At 35.8% G+C, this 15,433-nt stretch overlaps 1 protein-coding gene across 22 annotated transcripts in view; it reads left to right on the top strand.

Annotated features, from left to right (window-relative positions):
• Window positions 1-15,433, top strand: part of CDC42BPA (CDC42 binding protein kinase alpha) — a 309,696-nt gene that overhangs the window by 258,662 nt on the left and 35,601 nt on the right. For 13 of the 22 annotated variants that reach the window (XR_013381712.1, XM_077901337.1, XM_077901329.1 and 10 more), the window contains 2 exons: window positions 633-737; window positions 4,520-4,603. Coding sequence is in view for 21 of the 22 variants with exons in the window: in XM_077901337.1 (XP_077757463.1) it covers window positions 633-737; window positions 4,520-4,603 (189 nt within the window). In the remaining variant the exon portion in view is untranslated. The remainder of the gene's footprint in view (window positions 1-632; window positions 738-4,519; window positions 4,604-15,433) is intronic. The other 9 variants (XM_077901342.1, XM_077901339.1, XM_077901336.1 and 6 more) reach the window with 1 other exon arrangement.

Below are 15,433 nucleotides of genomic sequence, written 5' to 3'. Positions count from 1 at the left end.
GCAGTCCTGGTAATTTTGAAAATTGCCAAGCTGAATATATCATCCATCAGTATGCTCCATAAGATCTTGAATGCTAAATTTTAACCCCAAGCATTTTTAGTTTCTAAAAACACTTGGTTAAAAGGCTGCAACTGAATTTAAGTGCTGGTATTTCCCCTGCTGCAGAATAAAAGGACAGTGTTGTCCCCAATGACAAACAAAGCTGATAAATTAGTTTCTTTTACAATCAAGTAATGCCTGGTAGACAACCGATTTCCTTCTTATGAAGAACAAAATTATCTCTGATCTGCAGCACATACTCTGTTAAGTACTCTGCACTTAGTTCACATGTATTTCATTTGCAGAATACAAGTCAAGAACATATAGTAGAGACCAGTGCCCAAAGCAGGAGGCAGGCAGTGAAGATGGGAGCATTTTATTAACTGTTGCTATCTTTATCTTTGTTTACATTAGAACTAGAGGTTATGCTTTTGTGTAATGACAGATCTTGAAGGTGAATATTCAAACTGAGGTTCGTTTTCCTCTTCTCAAGAAATGTTATCATGATGATGCCTTACAGAAATTTGCTAAGAGCTGCACATTGTTTGAAAGTGATTTCTTGGGTTTTTGTTTTTCCTGACTTATCTTCCTAGACCGACCCCGTTGAGAGCACATATGTACGGAATCCGAACGTCAAGGTTAACGTCCAGTCAAGGTCCACATCTCCTTCTACATCTAGTGAAGCTGAGCCACTTAAGGTGCCTCACTGGAGCAGTCATGCTCCTCAACTTTTCACTTGTGTCAGAAAAGAGGGAATTGCAAAAAAACAAGTGAAATCTGACTCTTCTTTTAATCAAATATATTATGTAATAAGTCACAGTATGTTGGAGATCATTGCATTTCACTGATAATGTAAATAGGACTGTAAAACAAAAGTAGAAAATCACCCCTCAGATTCAACCTAAAATAAACAATATTTACTTAATTATAAAGGTAATCTTAATATTAAGTAGAGAACTATGGATCAGAGGGCAGAGTTATCTACATTCTAGAATTGTCAGATACAAACCTGGTAGGCACATGGCAGTGTCAGGTGCCATTCTCCTATTTTAATTCATCTCAGAAGTCTAATAAGACATATGTAACTGTTACTTAGTACAGCTTAAAATTAAAATTGCCACTGCTGGTCACTGAATAGTTTATTCTAACTGTTCAGTCAGATGGCATTCAACCATGTCATGTCTGGTAATAGTACAAAAAACCAGTGTTGTTTTGCACCTCACGTCAGTCAGTGGTTTCAAACAGCCGGTCAGCCTGTTTTCTCAACAGAGGTCATTTCCTCAATGAGTCAGAAGAATGTGCCATGCCTCCTGCCTCAAGATGCAATTTAGATTCTTCACTCAGCTTGCAGTTCTGACATAGCACCTTTGTTTCCCATATTATCTCTAGAGCTGTGTCTAGCGTTCCAAGAGAAGCAGATAGTTCACTTTGGAAAGCTATCTGAAGTGAAGTGTGATTTGTAATTAGAGTCTGACTTGATTTTTTACAACCCTATGATAGACTACCTTAAGACAGGTTAAGCTGATGAGTCTCTGCTTTTTTTAAATCATTGTTTTAATATTTTGAATTTATACATTTTAAATGCTGAACTATTTCAAGCACACAGAGAATAATAAACACATGTAACCACCATCCACAGATTGAACAGATGTGAACATTTTGCCCTGTTCTTTTCAACTCTGTTTTCAAAGAAAAAATATTCCACACAATTGAAACACCCTTCCCTATACTATTCCCCTCTCTCCTTTCTCAGACATATCTAAAGACCTTAAAATTGGTGTGCATTCTCTTCCTTGGTTTTACATTTCACTTTATTTGCATCCATAAACGATATATGAGAACATTTGTTTTATATTTATGTTTTATGCAAACATGCATCTGTATCTCTCTGTAACTCCTTTCATTCAGCATTATGCCTTTGAGCTTTACTCATGCAGATACATGTCCATTTAGTTCATTATTATAACTGCTATGTATTTCATTGTATGAATACAATATAACCATTTATGCATTCTCCTATTGCTAGATATTTAGATTGTTTCCAATTTCTGTTATTACAGTCAGTGCTGATGTGAACATCCTAGTAGCTGTCTGCTTTTGCAAATGTGCAGTTTGTTTAGTGTATATACTTGGAAGCTGAATTATTGGGTTGTGTGGTATACGCATTTTCAACTTTAACTAGATTTTGCCAAATTATTTTCTACAGTGGTTGGACCAATTTTCACTTGCACCGACAATGTGTGAGAGTTCCCCATTTTCCCATATCCTTACCAACCCTTGGTACTGTTAGACATTAACTATTGCCAATTTAATGGGTATGGAGTGGCATTTTTTAAATTTGCATTTCTCTGATCTCAACTGTTAATTCAGCATCTTTTTATATGTTTATTGATCAGTGGTGGTTTGCCTGTTTATGTCTTTCATCTGTTGTTCTATTGAATTATTTTTCCTATTCTTTTGTAAGTGTTCTTTACGTAATCTGGATACTAATCCTTAGCTGGCTCTGTGCACTGCAAATATTTTCTTCCAGTCTGTGGCTTATTTTAAATTTTTATTTGGTATCTTTTCGTCTTGCAACATTATTTATTTTAAAGTAGGCTTATATATATTATTAATCTTTTCCTTTATGACTTCTATTTTTTATATCTTTCTAAAGCAGTTCTTCCCTATGCAGCATTTAAAATTTTTCTTCCATACTTTTTTCTAAAAGCTTAAAAACTTTTATTTTACATGTTTACGACCTTAAACTGAAATTTATTGTTACATATTATGTGAAATGGGGTTCTATATCTATTTTTCTCATATGAACAACCAACTCTACTACATTTCCCCCCATTGATTTATAAACCACTCTCTGCTTTATATATATGGGTCTGTTTGGGAGTTCTTTATTCTCTTCTGTTCTCTGTATCTATTCCTGCATCAATATCACATTGTCTTAATTACTATGACCCTAAAATACTTCATCTGGTATGATTAGCCACTCCCACCCACCTTGTTTTTCCTTTTCTTTTTGACCCTTTAGTTTTACATTTGACTTTTAGGATCAGTTTGTCAAGTTCCATGTGGAGCTTTTGATTGGAATTGTATTAAACTTACAGATTTATCTGAGGAGAATTGACATCTTTGTGATTGGGTCTTTCCATCTATGAACATGGTATACATATCAGTTAGATTTTCTTTTATATCCTTCAGTAAAGTTTTGTTATTTTCTTTATGAATTTACCTCATATTGCTTGTTACATTTGTTCCTAGGTACCTTAAAGTTTTTGTTGCTACAGTGAATGGGATCTTTTCCAAATATACATTCTTATGGTCTTTGTGAACTCTGTTGATCTTGTATCCAGCACCCTTACTTCACTCCTTTTTATTCTAAACTTCTTTTAGACTTTCTGGGTAAATTATAATGTCATTTTTGTTTCCTATTAGTTGTTTTTTTATTAACTTTTGTGTAGGTTTTCACTGTTCCTCTCTTTTATCTCTCATGTTTACCTGTTGAAACATTAATTTGTAAATTTGGTTCAAAGCTTTTTCAAGCTATTTAAAAGTAAATTTAAATTAGAACTAAACTCACAATTAAGCAGAAAACAGAGGTTCCATTCTAAGGTTATAGGGCATATAAAATACTCTGTTTATATAATAACAAAGTCAAAGAGTCATCTACTTTTTAATATTTTAAACTATAACTTTATTCAAAGCTAGCCTTTTCTTTTGTTTGCTTGCTTAGCATCCTAAAATGAAGTAATTCTTTATGCCTTTTTATGCCTTTTTTTTAATACTTTGCTAAATAAGTGCTGTCTCTTTTCCAGTAAAATCACTGGTTCCTTTCATTAAAAGTAATATTGTACATTAATATTTTATAAAGATATGGCTTTTAACTTTTAAATATGTATATTAAGTTCTGAATTCCAATAATATTAAATACTCTAACTCCCTTCTTTGGAAATTGATTTCTGCACAAAATCCCACTAATCGGTCTCTCTTTCTCTCTCTCCATATGCATACACAAACACACACAAATCCACTGAATTGTGTTCCATCTATGCAACATACATTCTGTATATAGAAGTTAGAGTTAAGAGAATCTTCTAAGTATTCGGTTATAAATCATGCTTTTAAAAAATCAGATGCTTTTAAGAATTAATGTGACATTTTAAGATGAACTTGAAGATTAATATCCTCATTTTTACGTAGGCAATGTGCTGTGACATTTGTTCTCTTCTGTGAATTCTCTTTTCTGAATCATTTCTTTTTAAATTTCCAGACCAATATTTTTTTGCTAATTGAAGAACTATTTCATTTGTAGACATTGCAGGCTGAAATTTAAATTATCAACACTATGAGAATTGTAGCTTCATTGAGATATTTTTTTGCCTTATTGATGTTGCTTGGCTTTATTTACTTTGATTTATTTTTAGTGATGTTTGAAACAGATGGAATACTTCATGACATTTATTTCCTTTTTTGCTCCTGAATTCAGATTGTAGACAGTACTCCTCTTCCAGCTCACACACCAACCTTAAGGAAAAAGGGATGTCCTGGTTCAACTGGCTTTCCAGCTAAGGTACTCAATCTATATACTTCTGAAAAAAAATACTATAATGGATTTCTTCTGCTTTTTGTATTTGCTGTGATTTATGCTATTTTCCTCAAAATTACAAACATAAAAGCTTGGAAAGAAAATAAATTTTATGTGACTGGAAATAACCACCACTAAGAAAGGTAGGAAGAGTGTTGTAAAGTTTGTTCCATTTAGTTTTTCTTCCATCTTTTTTCAATTTTTTAATAATTTTAATCAAAATGAAAAATTATAAAAGTTGAAGATTGGAGGGCTATATTGAAATGGATAGTTTGGTTTGGTTGGTTTTATTTATTAGTGAAAAGCCTACAAGTTGGGAGTTTTCTGCCCTTTTTTATAATTTCTGAGTTTTTGAAAGATTACTATTTTTGAAGTATATTCTCCTTTTACTTTATGCTCTCAATGTTTTTTCAGATCCATTTTGGGCACTAACAGATTGAAGGAGAAATAAAATGATTGATAAACCAATTTTTTCAAAATTCCATATAATTTTCCATCATCAATTGTTCTCATTTTAAAATATAAAACATGAAATACATAGTGAAAGAATATGCAACTTGAATATACCATAAGCACAGCACTAACTTGCACTCAATGCACTTTTGATTCAGTAGAAAGACTGCAGATCTGCAAAGTTCAGAAGAATGCTGGGTTTGTGTTTTGCTAGTTCTTTGGGATTATACTTTTATTTTTGTATCTACAGGAAAATAGCCTTGACATTATTCTAGAACTATTTAAATAAATATTTATGGGATTAAACATTTTAGAAGATCTCTAAATTATCAATAAAAAATAATATAAAGAGCAAGTTGATAATTATATCTACAACTTACTGAATAGGACTATTCTCCAGGCATTATCTACCTACTATATCATTATTTCTATCACTAGTATTTCTATCACATATCTAAAAGTTTCTAATTCGGTTCTTACTACAGCATTTGAAGATATCTAATATGTTTCCATAGAGCAGAAAACTAAGGCTTTGAGAAATTAAGTTTCCAAATATCACAGAAATAGTAAGCTACATGTCAGTATTTGCATATAGAGCTGTACATTTCTAAATGTTTTCTTTTAAACAGTATCTACTATTAAAGTTAGATATACAATTCACAGATAAAATTAGTACATAATTGCACCATAATTTGAGAAGGTTTGGGGTTTAGAAAACACAGATTGGCATTACTTAGTATCTGGCATAGTTAGTACATGTATATAGTACAATAAATGGAAATTTAGAATGAATGGAAACTATTGCTTCTATTCTTGCTTTCTTTGTTGTGGTCTCCTTGTTTCCATTTTCCTAAATTCAGTATTTTGAAGTCTGTTATTGTAAGGAGTAGTGCTTAGAGAATGCATTGTAAAAAAAAAAAAAAAAAAAAAAGACATTAAGTTGAGGCCACTCAGAAGAATCTAAGATCAAAGTTGACAACTGAGAAAGAGAAACATTTAGTGAAAAATTCAGGTGAATTATTTTTTCATTCTATTCAACATAACTATGACTGAAGTGTTGATTATGGTAGAACATGAAGATTTAGTTGCTTATCTCAAGCTCCTACAAAGAAATTCTAGAAACTGGAAAAAAAAATGACCTCCCTCCCCAGCACAGAAACCTTGGATAAGCCACAGAATGAGAGACAGGTTGGTGTATCTGAAAAGCTAATAAAATGTACAAAAGTATAACTGGCATAAAAGAAAAACTAGCTGAATAACCTTCGCTAGATAAAGCAAAATTCTGAGGCCAAAATATGAATTTAAAATAGGCACAATACATATTTGAAAGAGAATTTTAAAAAGAAAGTATGGAACAGGATGGAACAGGATGAGGCACCTAGGAAGAAAATTTGCAAGTGCTTCATGTGAAACTATAACTGCTGGAATAAAGAACTCAGCAGATTGCTTTAATGGAATGAGCAAACTGGATATAGCAGAAGAACAAGTTGGAGGGGGAAGATGGCATGGATGATATAAGACATGAGAGAAATAGTTTCAGTATCTCTGTAATAGGATCAGAAGGGGAAAGAAAAAATAGAAGCACTTGAAGAAATAGTCACCTAACATTTCCCAGTAATTAAAGAGGAAAACCTCATATTGAAATACATCATTAGGTGGAATAATTTTTTTAAAAACTCACACTTGGACACATTATAGTAAAATTTATGGAGATCATAGATCAAGAGAAAATCCTAAAATTTTTCAAAGAGTAAATCATCTTTAAAGAAAAATCAAATTGATATCAAACTTCTCAACAGCAACACTAAGTGCAAGAAAACAACTAAGATAAATGTTCAAAATGTTGAAGAAAAAGAACTTTGAACCCTAAAATTTTAACCCAGCTGTAACATCACTTAATTATGAGAGTAAGTTAAAAAATATTTTCACGTATAAAGAACTTAGTAAGTTTATTATTAAAAAAAACTTTCTCTGAAAATACTCTTGTATACACTAACAATAAACCATCAGAAAGTGATTAAGATAACAATCTCATTTACAACTGCACCGAAAGGAATAAAATACTTAGGAATAAATTTAATCAAGAAGATCTGTTCACTGAAAATGATAAGACATTGACAAAAGAAATTTAAGAAGACACATCAATGGAAACGTGTTCATAGATTGCAAGAATTAATATTATTAAAATGTCTATATTACAATTTATAGCAATTTACAGATTCAATGCAGTCCCTATGAAAATTCCAACAGTATTTTTCACAAAAATAGAAAAAACAATGCTAAAATTTGTCCCCTCAAATAGACAGTACAATCTTAAAAAGAAAAGGCTGGAGGCATCACACTCCTAATTTCAAACTATATTACAAAGCAATAGTAACCAAAACAGTATAGTACTGGCATAAAAAAACAGAAACATATATCAATGGAACAGAATAGAGAGCCAGAAATGAATATGCATATGTCTGTTTACTGAACACACATATGATCAATTAATTTATGACAAAGGCATCAAAAATATACAATGGTGAAAGGAGTCTCTTCAATAAATGGTGCTGGAAAAACTGGATATCCTACATACAAAAGAATGAAACTAGACCACTCTCTCACACCATACACAAAAATTAACTCAAAACAGTAAAGACATGAACATAAAACCTAAAGCCATAAAACTCCGAGAAGAAAACAATGGGTAATCTGCTAGTCTTAGGAATGTTTTTTTTGGATTTGATATCAAAAGTAAAGACAATGAAACAAAAGCAAAAGTAAATAAGTGGAATTACATCAAATAAAAAATTAATGCAAAGCAAAGAAAACCATTAAAATGAAAAGGCAAGCTATGGAATGAGAGAAAATATTTGTAAATCATAATCTGGTAAGGGGTGAATATCCAAAATATAAAAGAACTCATACAACTCAATTGCCAAAAATACAAACAAACAAACAAAACACTACATAATCCAATTAAAAGATGAGCAGAGGACCACAATAGACATTTTCCAAAGAAGACATACAAAAAAAATGGCCAAAGGTACATAAAATGGTGTTCAGCATCACTAATTATCAGGGAAATGCAAATCAAAACCACAATGAGGGGGCAGCCCCGGTGGCGCAGCGGTTTAGCGCCGCCTGCAGCCCAGGGTGTGATCCTGGAGACCGGGATCGAGTCCCACGTCGGGCTCCCTGCATGGAGCCTGCTTCTCTCTCTGCCTGTGTCTCTGCCTTTTTCTCTGTGTCTCTCGTGAATAAATAAATAAAATCTTGAAAAATAAAGAAAGAAGCTTAATATTTGTAAACACCCTAGAACAGTACCTGACATAGTAGTATCATATAAATGTTTAAATAAATATTGATAACCTGATAAGGAAAGTAAGCCCAAATATAAATCTTAACAAGTTGAAAGGAATAAATAGAAGACTGGAGAATATAAATAATAGTGAAAGGGAAAATAAGGGAAGGGAGAAGAAATGTGTGGGAAATATCAGAAAGGGAGACAGAACGTAAAGACTGCTAACTCTGGGAAACGAACTAGGGGTGGTAGAAGGGGAGGAGGGCGGGGGGTGGGAGTGAATGGGTGACGGGCACTGGGTGTTATTCTGTATGTTAGTAAATTGAACACCAATAAAAAAAAAATAAATAAAAATAAAAATAAAAATTCACACATTCTCTCTGCAAAAAAAAAAAAAAAAAAAAAAAAAAAGACTGGCATATAAAATGTGTAATTTTCATACCTGCAGAAGGAAATGCTATTCATTGAATGGAGGCAGGAAACAGAAAAGAAAGAATGGAAAACATGGTAACCTGGTGCTCTTAACTGCAATAGTCTCAGATCCTAATGGCTTAAAATTTTTTTTTAAGTCTCACAGTTTTGTGGGTATGAATTTGAGAAGGGCTCAAGGGGGAGGCTCTCACCGAGGGTCTGCCATGTGGGTATGGTCAGCCATCAGCTGAGACTGCAGATGTGTGGAGGTTCAGCTGTGCTGCATGTCCAGGATGGCTTGCTTCCATGACAGGCAGCTGATAGGGTCTGTCCAGATGATAGCTTCAATCTTCTTACATGGCAGCTGACTCCCCAGAGTGAGCCTAACACAAGAGCCTGTGAGAAGTTGTGTGGCTGAAAGCAAAGATGTATAGAAGGGAAGAAAATAAAGTAGAGATCACAGATACGTACTGTAATACAAAGGTTAAGGTGTAAAATACCAAAGGGCACGAAAGAGGACATTGTATTCTAACAAAGGGAATAACAGATATATAGAAGATAATGATCATGAATGTATATGATTCTCACATTTATGCCCTAACCTGTATAAAGCAAGAGCTAAGAACTCAGGAGAACTAGGTTAGAGACAGATTGGAGATTTTAACTCAAACAATATAGTAGAGAAAATGCAGAGCAGAGGATGGAGGGTAAATCTCTGCATGTGCCAAGAGCTTTTATAAACAAGGGGATGGACACGCAATAGTTAATTGGACAAAAGCTAGAAATAGGCTGATGAAAAATAAATTAAAATGAGAGTGAAAAGATGATCAGACTTAGGAGGAGTTGGAGAAAAGCAGATTACAGTAATAATGAGCTACCTCTTTACATTTGTGGTGTACTTTTCTTTGTTATCAGGAGGATACTGTGAAACATTATGATGGAAATATGAATTAGTACCACCTTTTTAATTGCAATCTAAAAACATTTTAATGAAAAATAGATGTCATTGAGTCTAGAATCCAGTGAGTAGAGGGTAGAGGATTCTGGGAACTTGGTTGCAGTGGTGGCATGGTTTTTTAATCTTAGAGAATCTCTCCATAAAAATAGACCAACTGGATAGGCATCAAAACTTAAAAAAAAAAAAAAAAAGAGCCTGGCAGATGACACTTGAACAATAGATGAGATTTTCCCACGAACTCCAAAATATAAACTGATAGGGAGGAAAAACAGTCATCTATAAGACTCCCCATGGTATTAAACACTGTTCTAGAGAAAATGGAGGTGAAGCAGAGGGATTCGTGATAATCCCAGAGCCAGAAAACCACCAGAACACAAGCAAGCACTGCTGGGCATCTCAAGAACATTAGAAACCAAGAGAATTTTGCAAGCTCCATCCTGCAGGTGAGGATCAGGGAGGCAAGACAGTGGACGATGTGACAGTGCTGCAGTTGTAAATTCTCAAAACCAGATGGTCAGAATACTCTTCCAGATCACAGCCCCATCCTAAGGAGGGTCAGTAGGAAATGGGTTCAGAATTGAGCAAGGCAGGAAAGGAAAGAGAAAGTCCAGATGATTAAGAAGAGGGAAGGAGGAGCTTGGAAAGAATGAGGTCATTTAAAAAAATCATCTTAATGAAAATGATAGAAAACAGAGTCAAAGGCATGGAGCTGGGAAGATTACCCTGGCCCATCTCTCCCTCACAGAGGTATAGGAAAAGTCATTTCACTTAAAAATGGGGGAAATGGGGATATCTGGGTGGCTCAGTGATTGAGCATCTGCCTTTGGCTCAGGATGTGATCCCAGGGTCCTGGATAGAGGCCCACATCAGGCTCCCTGCAGGGAACCTGTTTCTCCCTCTGTCTATGTCTCTGCTTCTCTCTGTGTCTCTCATGAATATTTTTTTTAAAACTGAGGGAAGTGGCCACAGTCAAATCACACATACACAAAAAAGAGAAGTGTCATCTTTAAAAATGAAAGTATGCCAGAAAACATTTCTGCGAAACCAACAATCAATATTTCAGAACAAATTAAGGAAACAGTAGAAGCTATGAAAAAACAAAAATTTAAAGTAGCAAACCTTAGAAATGAGAGTGTTGAAGAAAGCAAGATTTGAAGAAAGGTGACAGAATCTAGGGAAAGAATTAGAAATTAAGGTGAAATAAGACTGAAGGAATACAGACTGGCACATAAGGAATTTGGGAGTAAATAAATTCAATAAATCACTTATGAAAATAGAAAATAGTTTTTTTTTTCTTTTAATCAAGAAATGAGGGATCCCTGGGTGGCGCAGTGGTTTGGCGCCTGCCTTTGGCCCAGGGCGCGATCCTGGAGACCCGGGATCGAATCCCACGTCGGGCTCCCGGTGCATGGAGCCTGCTTCTCCCTCTGCCTGTGTCTCTGCCTCTCTCTCTCTCTCTCTCTCTCTCTCTCTCTCTGTGAGACTATCATAATAAATAAATAAAAAATTAAAAAAAAATTAAATGTCTAAAAAAAAAAAAAAAAAAAGAAATGAGGAGGGGGGCAGCCCCAGTGGCTCAGCGGTTTAGTGCCGCATTCGGCCCAGGGTGGGATCTGGAGACCCAGGATCGAGTCCCATGTCGGGCTCCCTGCATGGACCCTGCTTCTCCCTCTGCCTGTGTCTCTGCCTCTCTCTCTCTCTCTCTCTGTCTCTGTCTCTCATGAATAAATAAACAAATAAAAAAAAAAAGAAAGAAAGAAATGAGGAGGGGCTCCTGGGTGGCTTAGTTGGTTAAGCTTCTAACTCTTGGTTTCAGCTCAGGTCATGATCTTGAGGTTATGGGATTGAGCCCATGTCAGGCTCCATGCTCAGCAGTCAGCTTAAGGATTCTCTCTCTCTCCCTTCCTCTTCTCCTCCCATGACTCAAGCATGTTCTCTCTACCCCTCCTTCCACACTGAAATGAATAAATAAAATTTTTTAAACAGAAATGAGGAAAGAGGTAAAAAGGATTTTAGAAAAGTGTTGGAAAAGAATAACAAAGAAGGGCCAATGTTTATATAATAGGAGTCTGTGATAGAGAACACCAAGGTAACAGAAAATTCTAAAATCTGTGTTCAGGAAAATTTTCTAAAATAGAGCAGACCTGAGGGGCATCTGGGTGGCTCAGTTGGTTGGTTAAGCATGTCTGCCTTTGGCTTGGATCATAATCCTGGGATTCTGGGGTCAAGCCCCACATCAGGCTTCCTGCTCAGCCAGGAGTCTGCTTCTCCCTCTCCTGCTCCCCCTGCTTGTGTGTGTGCTCTCACTTGCTCACTCTCTCCATCAAATAAGTAAGTAAAATATTCTTTAAAATAAAATAAAGCAGACTTGAAACTCATACTATGGAGGCACCCAGAATAGCCAAGAAAATCAACTCAGACAAGAGAAAACACATTCTAGTAAACCCTTGGCTTATAAAGAAAAAAACATTGGACAGAAGCGTAATAAGTAACTCAAGGAGGAAGAAAAGAATGAATTTTTTGTCAGACTTTTCAATAGCAACACTATGCCAGAAAACAATTGGATGACGTTTAAGATACCCAAGGAAAGTGTGAGTCCAAGGTTTTTTCCCTCCTTTGTGACTTTCTTTTTGACAACTTTATTGAGGTATAACTCATATACAAAAAACTGCACATAGTTGTAACAATTTGATGAATTTAGAATGTCAAAGATTTTTAAGAGTTTTGGAGTTTTTAAGCATAATAAGGCATCATTCAAAAATAAAACCACGGAGAAGTATTAAGAATGTGCAAGAAGTCAAGGATTGTTGTTCCCATAAGCCCTTCTGGGGGAACACATGAAGGACAAGCTTCACATCATGCAGAAGGATAAGACACCTGATACCTTTGAGGAGTCTGAGTGGGAAAGGGAGTCTAGAATGAGTTGGGGAATTGGTTCAAAGTCCACATGAAGCACTGTTAGAGCATCCCTCAAAACCAGCCAGTGTACCACCAACTTAGCAGTGCATTCACTTTGTGGAGTCACTGAAAGACCACAAACTGAAGGACATCAGTGGTTGGTGAGAGAAGAGGAGGTGTTGAACTAGGAGTCGTGAGATCTTGCAGAAGTCTGCAACCTAAAAGTGACGTTCTGAACCCCTCTCTCCTGTGTAGCTCCCAAAATGTTGGCAGTTGGGTTTATTGCCTCCTCCTTCCCTCTAGCCTCCTGGGAGGATTTCAGTGGAGTCTCTGAATAAATTCACCCAGAAAAGATTTACAGATAATGGCAGCTGAGAGTCCCAGTGAGACAGCTTGGTCCTCATTGATGGTGCGTGGGCACCCGCACAAAATCTAAACCAAAACACTTTCAACTCAGCTTTTTTACTGACTACACTTAAATATGAACAAATTCCCAAGGATCAGGAGACATTTTAGGAAATCCTTTAGCGAAAGAAAAAGATCCCAACAAACAGATTTCCTATTTTCATTGAAGGAAAAAGAGGCAATGCCAAAGCAAGAGGAAACTTTTAAAAAAGGAATAACCAGAAAAATAGAGTCCTTTGAAAGTTAAAAATAAGACAAGCATTTAAAAATTCATTAAATGAGGGACTCCTGGGTGGCTCAGTCAATTAAGCTCAGGTTATGATCTCAGGGTTGGAAGATGGAGCCCCATGTTGGGTACCACACTCCACCAGAAGTCTGCTGGAGATTCTCTGTCTCTCTGCTACCCCCCCTCCCTCCCCTGGCTTGCACACTCTCTCTCTCAAATAAATAAATATTTAGGGAAAAAACATCACATTCAAATGATTAGGAACCGAAACGGCATCATACTTGTTAACAGCAAAATGGAAAGGACAATTGTAAGGTAAAACGATTTTGAGCTAGAATTTTTGATTCCCAGTCAAAGATTTAATCAATTTAGGGGAAAATAATAGAATTTTCAGAAGATTTAGATTTTCTCAAAGTATTATCACCTATGTTCTGCTTCCTAAGTAAACTACTAAGAAATGATTTCCATCAAAGCAAGGGAGGAGGTGAAGAAAGAGAAAGGCAGAGAGTCCACAGGAGAGAATTGCACAGAGGTCAGTTGGGAGAAGGACCCAAGCCCTGCAGCTGAACATTCAACAGAAAAGCAGAGAGGCTCCAGGAGAAACTTCTGGTCAATAACACGGGGCAGAGGAATACTGAAGCCTTCCTTCCTCACTGCTTGACCATGTGGTACATAGATTTGAGAGGATTTTGCGGTTGCTTTGGAGAGTCTGGGGGTAAGTCGTAAGAGAGACCTAGAAAATTAAGTTTAAAAGAGGGAGGGCATCATTAGTTTCAGAAAAGTCAAAAAATGACACAAAAAACATGTAACGATAGTATACTTCTTGACTCAGTTAAAAATCCAAGGTCATAATAACTTAAACATTAAATGTAACATTTAACCCAAAACTGTGCTATACCAATATTAAGACCATGAAGGGAGTAGTTGATGTGACAGTGCCAAATCCTCATCTTCCGTGACAGGAAATCAGTATAATGCCTCAAATCAAGAAATAGCAGAATAGACTTGCTTCACCCTCCTCCAAAATTACAGAGATACATACAGAAGGAGGCAAACAGCTGGAAGAGTTCAATGAAATTGCCTCTAGGAAGGATGACTTGGGGTGGAAGGGTACTTCAGTTTTTATTCTAAGCATTGTGATACTATTTTACTATTTAAACTGTGTATGTGTATTAGTTTTAAAATTTAGATTTAAAATGTAGATTTAGGGGATCCCTGGGTGGCTCAGAGGTTTGGCGCCTGCCTTTGGCCCAGGGCGCGATCCTGGAGTCCCGGAATCGAGTCCCACATCAGGCTCTGGGCATGGAGCCTGCTTCTCCCTCCTCCTGTGTCTCTGCCTCTCTCTCTCTCTCTCTCTCTCTCTGTCTATCATAAATAAATAAATCTTTAAAAATAAATAAATAAAATGTAGATTTAAAAAATTAAAAACATGGGTAGGAGAAAATGGAGAAATTCTTTGTAACTAGGCAATGAAGGTCAGATCTCAAATCATAAACATAAGGTGAAAATAGAGCTACCCTACGACCCAGCAATTACACTACTGGGTATTTACCCCAAAGATATAGATGCAGTGAAAAAACCGAGACACCTACACCCCAATGTTCATAGCAGCAATGTTCACAGTAGCCAAACTGTGGAAGGAGCCTCGGTGTCCATCAAAAGATGAATGGCTAAAGAAGATGTGGTCTATATATACAATGGAGTATTCCTCAGCCATTAGAAATGACGAATACCCACCATTTGCTTCAACGTGGATGGAACTGGAGGGTATTATGCTGAGTGAAGTAAGTCAATCAGAGAAGGACAAATATTATATGGTTTCATTCATTCAGGGAATATAAAAAATAGTGAAAGGGATTAAAGGGGAAAGGAGAGAAAATGAGTGGGAAATATCAATGAGGGTGACAGAGCATGAGAGACTCCTAACTCTGGGAAACGAACAAGGGGTAGTGGAAGGAGAGATGGGCAGGGGATTGGGGTGACTGGGTGACGGGCACTTGGCAAGATGAGCACTGGGTGTTATATGTTGGCAAATTGAACTCCAGTAAAATTATATATATATATATATATATATATATATATATGTAAGTAACTGTGTTCTGAATGCTTATTCCATGCCAGCACTGTTCAAAAGGCTTTGTTTATATTCACATATTTACTTAAACAACCAATGAAGTA

The sequence above is a fragment of the Canis aureus genome, chromosome 6 (genome assembly GCF_053574225.1).
Source record: "Canis aureus isolate CA01 chromosome 6, VMU_Caureus_v.1.0, whole genome shotgun sequence".
NCBI lineage: Eukaryota > Metazoa > Chordata > Mammalia > Carnivora > Canidae > Canis > Canis aureus.
The sequence above is the reverse complement of the archived record's forward strand: the minus strand, read 5'-3'. Positions and strand labels throughout refer to the sequence as shown.